This window comes from Zea mays, chromosome 1 (assembly GCF_902167145.1).
Source record: "Zea mays cultivar B73 chromosome 1, Zm-B73-REFERENCE-NAM-5.0, whole genome shotgun sequence".
NCBI lineage: Eukaryota > Viridiplantae > Streptophyta > Magnoliopsida > Poales > Poaceae > Zea > Zea mays.
In genome coordinates, this window is record NC_050096.1 from 255,483,548 (window position 1) to 255,494,606 (window position 11,059).

General features: G+C 44.5%; 2 protein-coding genes across 2 annotated transcripts; both read right to left on the reverse strand.

The window, feature by feature from the left end:
- Window positions 1-8,530: 8,530 nt before the first annotated feature.
- LOC103643680 (peamaclein) lies at window positions 8,531-8,948 on the reverse strand. The gene is made up of 2 exons (XM_008666863.2): window positions 8,849-8,948; window positions 8,531-8,718 (listed from the first exon to the last, which is right to left on the reverse strand). Exons 1-2 carry the CDS (start codon window positions 8,946-8,948, stop codon window positions 8,531-8,533), a joined length of 288 nt encoding a protein of 95 aa, XP_008665085.2.
- Window positions 8,949-9,787: 839 nt separating this feature from the next.
- Window positions 9,788-10,415, reverse strand: LOC100283293 (uncharacterized). The gene is made up of 2 exons (NM_001369529.1): window positions 10,236-10,415; window positions 9,788-10,105 (listed from the first exon to the last, which is right to left on the reverse strand). Exons 1-2 carry the CDS (start codon window positions 10,327-10,329, stop codon window positions 9,918-9,920), a joined length of 282 nt encoding a protein of 93 aa, NP_001356458.1. The 5' UTR covers window positions 10,330-10,415; the 3' UTR covers window positions 9,788-9,917.
- Between the last annotated feature and the right edge of the window lie 644 nt (window positions 10,416-11,059).

An 11,059-nucleotide genomic window follows, 5' to 3' on the forward strand; every position in this document is an offset into this window, starting at 1 on the left:
TAAAACAATTGCAAATGATTTGTTTGTATGCCAAATTTATGTTGATGATATCATATTTGGGCCTACTAACAAATCTACTTGTGAAGAGTTTAGTAGGATAATGGTACAAAAATTCGAGATGTCTATGATGGGGGAGTTGAAGTATTTCTTAGGATTTCAAGTCAAGCAACTCCAAGAGGGCACCTTCATCAGCCAAACAAAGTACATTCAAGACATACTCACCAAGTTTGGGATGAAGGATGCCAAGCCCATCAAGACACCCATGGGAACCAATGGGCATCTCGACCTCGACACGGGAGGTAAATCCGTAGATCAAAAGGTATACCGGTCGATGATAGGATCTTTACTCTATTTATGTGCAACTCGACCAGATATTATGCTTTCTGTATGCATGTGTGCAAGATTCCAAGCCGATCCTAAGGAAGTTCACCTTAGGGCCGTGTAACGAATCTTGAGATATTTAGTTCACACACCTAAGTTTGGCCTTTGGTACCCCAAGGGATCCACTTTTGATTTAATAAGATATTCAGATGCTGATTGGGCAGGGTGTAAAATTGATAGGAATAGCACATCAGGGACTTGTCAGTTCTTGGGAAGATCCCTGGTGTCTTGGGCTTCAAAGAAACAAAATTCCGTAGCTCTTTCTACCGCCGAAGCCGAGTACATTGCCGCAGGCCATTGTTGCGCGCAATTGCTTTGTATGAGGCAAACCCTTAGGGACTATGGTTACAAATTAACCAAAGTTCCTCTCCTATGTGATAATGAGAGTGCTATCCACATGGCGGATAATCCCGTTGAACACAGCTGCACTAAGCACATAGCCATTCGGTATCACTTTTTGAGAGATCACCAACAAAGGGGGGATATCAAGATTGCATATGTTAGCACCAAAGAACAATTAGCCGATATCTTTACCAAGCCATTAGATGAGAAAACTTTTACCAAACTTAGGCATGAGCTAAACATTCTTGATTCTAGAAATTTTGATTGATACTTTGCACACATAGCTCATTTATATACCTTTGATCATATCTCTTTTATTTGCTATGACTAATGTGGTTTTCAAGTGTCCTTTATGCTAAGTCATAGATTGAAAGGGAAATGGAGTTCTTCGGCGAAGACAAGGCTTCCACTCCACTCCACCAAATTATTCATCCTTCGTCGTCACTCCGTACCGCTCTCCAATTTGGTATAATCCTTCACTCATATTATTATTTGACAAAGGGGGAGAGAGTTTGAAAAAGGGCTTATATTTCACTCACAAAGTATCCGTTTTTGGCGATTCATGCCAAAGGGGGAGAAAGTATTAGCCCAAAGCAAAAGGACCGCATCACCACCAATTTCAAAATGTAGTCTTTCAATTGGTATTAAAGAAGTTTTTCGATTGGTATCTTATTTTTGATATAATTTCAAATTGGTATGACCTCTTTCAAAATTAATATCTAAAACCCTCTTGAACACTAAGAGGAGAATTTCATTAAGGGGGAGTTTTGTTTAGTCAAAGGAAAAGCATTTGAAACAGGGGGAGAAAATTTCAAATCTTTAAAATGCTTCTTTCAATCTTATTCATATACCATTGACTATTTGCAAAATGTTTTGAAAAGAATTTCACAAAGAATTTGCAAAAACAAAACAAGTGGTGCAAGCGTGGTCCAAAATGTTAAAAGAAATAAAGCAATCCATGCATATCCTATGAATGTATAAATTGGTTTAATTCCAAGTAACCTTTGCACTTACCTTATGCAAACTAGTTCAATTCTGCACTTATATATTTGCTTTGGTTTGTGTTGGCATCAATCACCAAAAAGGGGGAGATTGAAAGGGAAATAGGGTCAAACCTATTCCTAAATGATTTTGGTGGTTGAATTGCCCAACATAAATAATTGGACTAACTAGTTTGCTCTAGATTATAAGTTCTACATGTGCCAAAGGACCAACACAAACCAATAAAAAGTCCAAGAAAGGGTTCAAATAAAAAGAGCAAAAGACAACCGAAGGTAGCCCTGGTCCGGCGCACCGGACTGTCCAGTGCACCACCGGACAGTGTCCAGTGCACCAGGGAGATCGACTCCGAACTTGCCACCTTCGGGAATTTAGGAAGCCACTGCGCTATAATTCACCGGACTGTCCGGTGTAGCACCAGACTGTCCAGTGTGCCATGCGGAGCAACGGCTACTACGCCAACGGTCGTCTACAAAAGCAACAGTGAAAAGTGAACAGTGCGCGACTGCGCGCGTAGAGTCAAAGCAAGCACCAGAAGGCGCGCCGGACAGTGAACAATGACTGTCCGGTGGTCCCACATGTCAGAGCTCCAACGGTCGAACCCTAACGGTTGGGTGACGTGGCTGGCGCACCGGACAGTGTCCGGTAGCGCACCAGACTGTCCGCTGCGCCCATCGATAGACAGCCTCCGCAACGGTCACTTTGGTGGTTGGGGCTATAAATACCCCCAACCACCACACTTCAAGGCATCCAAGTTTTCAGCCAACACATTCAATACAAGAGCTAGTGCATTCAATACAAGACACAATTAGAGTGAATCAAAATCTCTCCAAGTCCCAATTCCACTCAAAGCAATTAGTGACTAGAAGAGAGAGTTTTGCTGTGTTCATTTGAGCTCTTGTGCTTGGATCACTTTTCTTCTTCCTCCTTTCTTGTTCTCAACTCAATTGTAATCAAAGCAAGATACACCAAGTTATGGTGGTCCTTGTAGTGGACTAAGTGTCCCGTTTGATTGAAGAGAAAAGCTCACTCGGTCTAGGTGACCGTGTGAGAGAGGGAAAGGGTTGAAAGAGACCCGGTCTTTGTGACCACCTCAACGGGGAGTAGGTTTGCAAGAACCGAACCTCGGTAAAACAAATCACCGTGTCATTCCCCTTATTCGCTTGTGATTTGTTTTCGCCCTCTCTTTCGGACTCGATTATATTTCTAACGCTTACCTCGGCTTGTAGTTGTGCTTAAACTTTATAAATTTCAGATTTTCCTATTCACCCCCCTCTAGGCGACTTTCAGGAACCTCATGTTCCTCATCATTTCCCGGCAAACAGATATCTCCTTATTATCCGGAAGGCAATATAAAAAGTCATCTTCATCAGTGCCGCTGTATACCAAGGATCCTTGTGGATACTTTAGATCCCTGGTATATTGTCTAGCTTCGGCAATCTGCTCTTTTAACAATTGCTTCCCTGAAGCATGTCGCACGATAAACTCCAGCTCTTCAGCAGGCGCTTCGGAAGCAAGAGACTTAAGTTTCTCAGGAACACTTTCTTTTTCCAAGGTTAGAGGAGTTGCCCCTGAAGGGTATGTTTCAGTAGGAACTGAGGGTCCAGCTTCAAAAGTGGCCTGTGCCATGCCAGTTTCGCTAGATTTCTTTTGGGCTTCGCCCTCTGTATCAGGCGCTGAAGCAGGAGTTGGTGCCTTTACAGATTCCATAACAGCGTCTAGTACGCTGGCCATTCTCCTCCTCTTCAGAGTTGCTATAGGAATCTTTGATACCTTTGGCAGCTCCATCACTTGCAACGGACTCAGAGTCTTCGGTTGCTCTGTCAATTTCTTTAATTTTGGCTCTTCGGCCGGTTCTGCTCTAGCTTCGTCAGGAGTGGAGCGACTGGGCTCATATGCAGAAGAAGACCCCTCTATAGGCCTCGGCACTTCGGCCGTTTCAATGTGCTTGGTGCGGTGTGTTAAAACCTTAACTTTTTTGGCCTCGGCGTGCTAGAAATCGCCGAAGCAGCAGTTTTTCTTTTCTTTCCCTGCTTCTGTGAAGGATAGTAGTAATCTGGGTATACAAACCCGATGACATCAAACACTCTATTCAGTCTATTTTTGCCTTGACCCCCGAAGGCCATGGTCATAGCATCATCTTCAGCCCTCGAGTAGGCACCAAGTAATTCATCACTGGTTGCTTCAATGACATCTAGCCAGTCATCATTTGGTTCATCAAATTGGCTCCTGTACTTGAATGTGTATTTCAGATAGACCAAACCACCTTCGCTAGACCCAGCAGCAGCCTCCTTCGGCATCTCCCATCCACTTACGAGCGGCCACACTCTATAAGCAATATGTTCCTGGACTAAGTCCCTGGTGCCTATGTAAGTGCATAATGTATTAAAAGCAGTCTGGCATGCCTGTATGTCATTCCCCAGGGCAATGGATGGCCTCCTGATGCCGAAGCGAGACCATATAGGACGTTGAATAATCCCCTTAATATCTTCTCTTTCAACCAGGTTGTTTTTTACATAGAACCACTCTTGCATCCAGGCTCCCGGCCATCTTTTCTAAAACGTCAGAACTGGGTAGCTCATCCCAGAGCGAGGAACAAAGCTGTAACAACTGAAGTTGTTGTGATATTGCTCCTTTCTGGTGGCCTTTGTCTCATAGGATAGCTCGTGCATGTTGCATAAGCTATTTTGCATTTGGTTCTAGCCCCTGGCTCCTCATGGACCAAATAAAGATCCCCATCTTGATAATAGCTTCGAGGGTTAGCTGATGAAGTTAAATTTCAAAAAGTCTTTAAAACTTCAACTAGCAATTTATCCAAAGGAAACCAAAGCCCTGCCTTCATGAAGCTTCTGTAAACTACCACCTCATCAACTTCGGGCAGAGGGACATTACTTTCCCCTCCAGCCCTCACAATAGAGATATCACGGAAGTACCTTCCCCTCATAGCATCTATTTACCCTTGCTTGATGGTTGACTTCCCGAAGACAACATGGCTTGGTCTCCAGGGCCGATCTTCGGCGCCTTCATTCTCCCTTTATACATCAAAGTATTCACTATCATTGGAACCCTAAGATATCCCAGCTAACGTCTCATGTGCAATCTTCTTTGCATTAGTTCTTTCCATAGCTTCGTAAAACCCGGACATCGCCGGGTCGACAATCTTCTTCTCGTCAGCCATCAGTTCGAAGGTTGTTGAAATACTGAAGCTTGAAATCCAATTAAAACCCGACAAGGCAAGAAAGTTTAAAATGACAAGCACAATGTAAGCAACTGAAATGGCACAAGAAATGCTTTCAATGCAAGCTCCTATTTATATGCCTAGCGCCCCACGGTTTGGTGGGTCCTGCATGTCAGTGTCATTCACTATTCTAGTGAAAGGAAGGTGTTTTTTCGGACCTTCGGCTAAAGGCCTTTGTTCATGTCACAGTCTAAATTTGTTACAAAGAAACAAATTAGTACCGCGAGGGGCTACTGTTGGGGGCATTCGTCCTCCGAAGGTCCTCCAAAACACGACTAACCATATGTTTTTAGTATGGCATGGGTTATTTCAGAAGGAAGCTTCGTCTTTAGGATATAAGCCTCTTATGACGAAGACACACAAGATGAAGACAGATACAAAGAAGATAAGAGTAAATGCTGAAGCTAGTACCAATCGGAAAAGCTTCCGCTCGCGACGAAGCAGATGAATAATGATGACGACCAAAGAGGGAAAAGATCACCTAATCCTTTATAACTTGTGTTTCGATCATGTGTAAACATTGAGGACACAAATGTACTTTTTGAGAGCACCTAGAGGGGGGGTGAATAGGTGATCCTATAAAAATCAACACTAAATAGCACAAACTTGGTTGATGATATGTTAGCAAGATTCAAAGCAAGATGCTATAGAGAAAACTCTTCACTTGATTGTTCCTTCAAAATGAGTATCGAACTTAGGAACAATAGCACAAGTGATTAAGTGAGAACTCAAGGAGAGAAACCAATCACAATGAAAAGTAGCACAAGAGACACGGTGATTTTATCCCGTGGTTCGGCCAATGCCTACTCCACGTTGTGGTGACCTCCTTTGGTCAAGGATTGCACTCAATCCCTCTCAAGTGATCCAATGATCAACCTTGAGTACCACAATTTTCTTCCTTAGAGTTGTTTCCCGTTCGTGAGGAATCTCGACAAGTTGGAGCCTCTCACCCTTACAACGTTGATCACAACAAAAACCACAAGGGTAAGGGAGGGAAAGAAACACACACAAGAACTAGAGTCACAACAATGACACACACACAAGTCAAGAAAAGAGCACACAAACACAGTGCAGGGAGTTTACAACTCAAGAAGTGCTCAAATCTCAAATATGAAGATCTGAATGCGTGCTTGCAGAGTCTATGCGTCTTAGAATGTTTAATGGAGGCTTGGTATATTGCTCCATGCGCCTAGGGGTCCCTTTTATAGCCCCAAGGCAGCTAGGAGCCGTTGGAATTCCATTTGGAAGGAAATTCTTGCCTTCTGTCCACTGACACATCGGATAGTCTGGTACACCACCAAACATGAACAGTGCCTGATTTCTTTCCTTTCCTGGCGAAGCCGACCGTTGATCCCTTGGTCCCCTTGCCACACTGGACACTGTTCGGTGCACACCGGACAGTCTGGTGCGACCAAATGACCGTTGGCTTTGGCCACGCGTCGCCCGCTGATCGCGCTACCGACCATTGGCGCATGCGCTGTTTGCTCACAGGATAGTCCGGTGAATTTTAGCCGCAGCGCCCTCGGCGATTTCTTGAGAGTAGCGAGTTTGCTGCTGGGCCAGCCTAGGCACCGGACACTATCCGGTGCACACCGGACAGTCTGGTGCACCGCAGGCTGGTGCATCTCTGGCTGGTTTTGGCCAACCATCTTCAATCCAATCTTAGTTCAATAAATAAGGTTCCTAGCACTTAGAGGAATATGTTAGTACCAAAAACTATTCACTAAGGCTAGAGTCATTCCTCGATTCTTTCTTTGCATCTCTTCACCACTTAGTACACATCCCTTTAAAATCAATATGTGTTGAGCATCTAATCACCAAAACATTTATAGAAATTGCCCAAGGGCACATTTCCCTTTCACTTTTATCCGGGCTACGTCCCGTGCCTATAAATAGATGGACAGTAGCACCATACTGGGGACACTGGATTGTACTTTTACTTTCTCGCATCCTCGCCTTCAAGCAAGCCGAAGGTATCAATGTAATATTAACATTGTTAATATTCTTATATGTTTTATGAAATACAATAATAAATGAATTATGAAGATAATGTTACCATGTTTATTCCTTTGTATTTCATGTTTACCTATTGAATGATGAAGGTATGTCTTTCTAGACCTTCGTCTGATGAGTATTATACCCATAGGGAGATAATGCTTCAGAGGACGAAGGTCTCTTACAATTAACAATTGTGTTGCCTTGTTCTTGACATCCAGTATTTGAGAACAAGTGACCAACAACAGGCATATTCTATTTCCTTGGTTTGAGTTTGCAGTGTCCAACTGATTTGTTCCTGTTGCCATCTCTACCTCAGGATTTTGACCCATTGAAGTTTCAAGCAATGGACAGGTCAAGTATATTTTAAGACACTAAGTAACACTCGAGTATTTATTAATAACGTGTAATTGAGAGATTGGAGAGAATATGCTTGACTGTAACGATGTAAATAAAAGTTGAAATCTTACAATACACTAGTACAAAGAAGCACTATACAGGTAGATGCAAATATATTTTTACTGGCGTTTTTTGGAACCGGCGTTGCTAGAGGCTAGTAAAAATTGAATTTTTTTACACGCGGGTAAATAAAAACTGATAGTGGAAATCAATTTCCACTAGCGGTTCACTTAAGACAACCGCCATAGAAATCGATTTCCACTGGCGATTGGGTAATAAAACCCCTTGCACTAATATTTTCCAGAAAACATGAACTGGATTTTAAAAATAGCAAAAACATTTTAATTAGGCGAGGCCTCATCCAGACCCGTCGTCTCCGTCACAAGTCACGATATTTTTCGCGTGTAGACGATGGACGGGCTTCTTAGGTCATGAGTATACTGTTAGAGATGCTTTTAGTATCCTATAGTAATTTTAGTATAGTCATATGAAAAGGTCGCCAAATACAAGATAGAGGCCCATCAGGCCATCGCCAAACGACATGCAACAACCCACCCAAGTTTGCAATTCACGCATTCTCTTCACAGTGGCTCTATTCGTTTGTATTGCAACCACCTTCAGTCTTCCCAACCTATGATTCAACCTCTTCTTTGGTATGTTTCTAGATACACCATTATCCTAAACACCTGAATTATAATACAATTTAAATATTTTAAAATAGATATACATATAATTTAGGGTTAACCTTTAATTATATTGCTAACCACATATTAAAATAAGAATAATTGTTTAGTTTTGATGTATTATTTGCTTCTTACAACAAAAATGGTGAAAAACCATTCAATTCTGAATCAATGTTCAATGTTCGGATTTTATTTCTACCATTTAAGAAAACATAGAACAAATTCGATATTTTTTAAAAAAATCTTAACTAGCTCAATGCTAAAAACAAAATACAAATATGCATAGTAGATCCTGCATTCTACTTATCACAACTGAACAAAGAAAACCAAAAATCTAACAACGAAATAACAAAAAAAAAATCTAACAACCATATAAGTATCTAGATCCATAACGTAACAGGTTGTTTGGCCCAGCATGGATTGGATCGCAGTTGCAGGCAGCAGTCGCTGTCCCATTGATGTCGTCGTGTGAGCCAGCCTCGCAGTCTCTGTCTCAGGGGCACTTGGGCCTCTTCTTGGGGTCGACGGTGGGCATGTTGCGGTAGCAGGGGCAGTCATGGATGTCGTGCGGCACGCAGTTGCACGCCTTGCAGCAGAGGCCATAGGAGCTCATGCACGCGGCTCGCGCCTGTCCCGCAGTCGCTTGCACGCACCGAACGCTGCACTTGCCCCAGCAGAACCCTGCAACATGCATATGCGCGCGAGCGCCAGCGTTAGTGCGCGGTCACTAGCAGTCACGCACGGGATCGAGATGGACGACGACCACGCTAAGGGCGTCGCTCGCACATAGTAGTAGTACGTACGCACGTACCTAAAGCGGAAGCATCGACGGTGTGGAGCCATGATGCGGCTGTGAGGAGCACGAGGAGGATGATCGTGACCGTTTGAAGCGGGGGCTTGGCCATGGCCATCGGAAAGAGCTCTAGTGGCGCTTCGCTTGTTGGCTGTTGTCAGCTTTGGCTGAGTGAGGGAGGGAGAGGGAGTGAGGTGCCGCTTGCTCGTGTCCAGTCTCCTTTATATTCATGGCACCACACCGCCCCACTCCACAAACGACCCCAACTCATCCACCCTGGAAGTAAGGATCTAGTCACCACACACACTAGCCCTCCACCCGACCGGGTCAGGAATCCTCTGGAGAGCGATCCACGTGTCGTGTGGTTAGCCACCATGATTGTCTGATTCCTGTGGAGGACGATGACGCTATTAGAGTAGCTCCAAGAGCTTCTATATAAATCCTAGCTAGATATAACGTTTAGAGAGCACTTTATAAAATAGATAGCTTCCTACAAGGCTTGGCTACTAACAAACTATGTAAACGAAGGGTTGACTCATTTTTTCAGGTTTGAATATGCATGACGACTTTTTCCATTGCACACTCCGTCGCTGCATGTTTGAGTGCCAGACTGCCAGGACTATGTGCATGGTCGATTTGATCTGCATGGCGATAGTCCATGCTAGGAATCAGAAAGCCAATCTCCACCGTCGTGCCTTGGTGTACTAGGATGTTCTGGTACCGCTCAACACTGGGCCTGCAACCTGAAGTATTGGACTTCAACAACCTAAAGAATCAGACTTCAACAACCTGGAGTCTAGCTCGTAGATCACAAATTTGATATTTTTGAAAAAAAAATCATAACTAGCTCAATGCTAAAAACAAAATACAAATATGCATAGTAGATCCTGCATTCTACTTATTCACTACCAAACAAATAAAACCAAAAATCTAACAACAAAATAACAAAAAAAATCTAACAACCATATAAGTATCTGGATCCATAACATAATAGGTTGTCTGGCCCAGCATGGATTGGATCGCAGTTGCAGGCAGCAGTCGCAGTCCCATTGATGCCGCCGTGTGAGTCGACCTCGTAGTCTCAGTCTCAGGGGCACTTGGGCCTCTTCTTGGGGCCGGCGGTGAGCATGTTGCGGTAGCAGGGGCAGTCATGGATGTCGTGCGGCACGCAGTTGCATGCCTCGCAGCAGAGGCCACAGGAGCTCATGCACGCGGCTCGCGCCTGCCGCGCGGTCGCCCCCGCGCACCGAACGCTGCACTTGCCCCAACAGAACCCTGCAGCATGCATATGCGCGCGAGCGCCAGCGTTAGCGCGCGGTCACCAACAGTCATGCACGGGATCGAGACGGACGGCGAACACGCTAAGGGCGTCGCTCGCACGTAGTAGTAGTACGTACGTACGTACCTAAAGTGGCGGCATCGACGGTGTGGAGGCACGACGCGGCCGCGAGGAGTACGAGGAGGATGATCGCAGCCGTTTGAAGCGGGGGCTTGGCCATGGCTATCGGGAAGAGCTCTTCTAGCGCTTCGCTTGTAGGCTGTAGTCAGCTTTGGCCGAGTGAGGGAGGGAGAGGAAGTGAGGTGCCGCTTGCTTGTGTTCGGTCTCCTTTATATTCATGGCACCACACCGCCCCACCACACAAACGACCCAAACTCATCCACCCTAGAAGTGAGGATCTAGTCACCACACACTAGCCCTCCACCCGACTGAGGTCAGGACCACGTGTCATGCAGTTAGCTACCGTGATTGTCCAATTCATGTGGAGGACGATGGCGCTATTAGAGCAGCTCCAAGAGCTTCTATATAAATCCTAGCTAGATATAACGTTTAGAGAGCACTTTATAAAATAGATACCTTCCTACAAGGCTTGGCTACCAACAGACTATGTAAACGAAGGGTTGACTTAGTTTTTTTTTCAGGTTTGAATATGCATGACGACTTTTTCCATTGCACACTCCATCGTTGCATGTTTGAGTGCCAGACTGCCAGGACTGTGTGCATGGCCGATCTGATCTGCATGACGATAGTCCATGCTAGGAATCAGAAAGCCAATCTCCACCGTCGCGCCTTGGTGTAATAGGATGTTCTGGTGCCGCTCAAAACTGGACCATCAACCTGAAGTATTGGACTTCAGCAACCTAAAGAATCGGACTTCAACAACCTGGAGACTAGTTCATAGATCACATCTTTGTTTGTTGTAGGGGTTAAGTATGTGCATGATTTGGGCT

Coding starts and splice junctions, on each gene's coding strand:
- LOC103643680 (XM_008666863.2), bottom strand. CDS start 8,948: ATGGCCATGGCCAAGCCCCCGCTTCAAACGGTCACGATCATCCTCCTC. Junction 8,719..8,848: donor CGTCGATGCTTCCGCTTTAG/GTACGTGCGTAC, acceptor TGCATGTTGCAG/GGTTCTGCTGGGGCAAGTGC.
- LOC100283293 (NM_001369529.1), bottom strand. CDS start 10,329: ATGGCCAAGCCCCCGCTTCAAACGGCTGCGATCATCCTCCTCGTACTC. Junction 10,106..10,235: donor CGTCGATGCCGCCACTTTAG/GTACGTACGTAC, acceptor TGCATGCTGCAG/GGTTCTGTTGGGGCAAGTGC.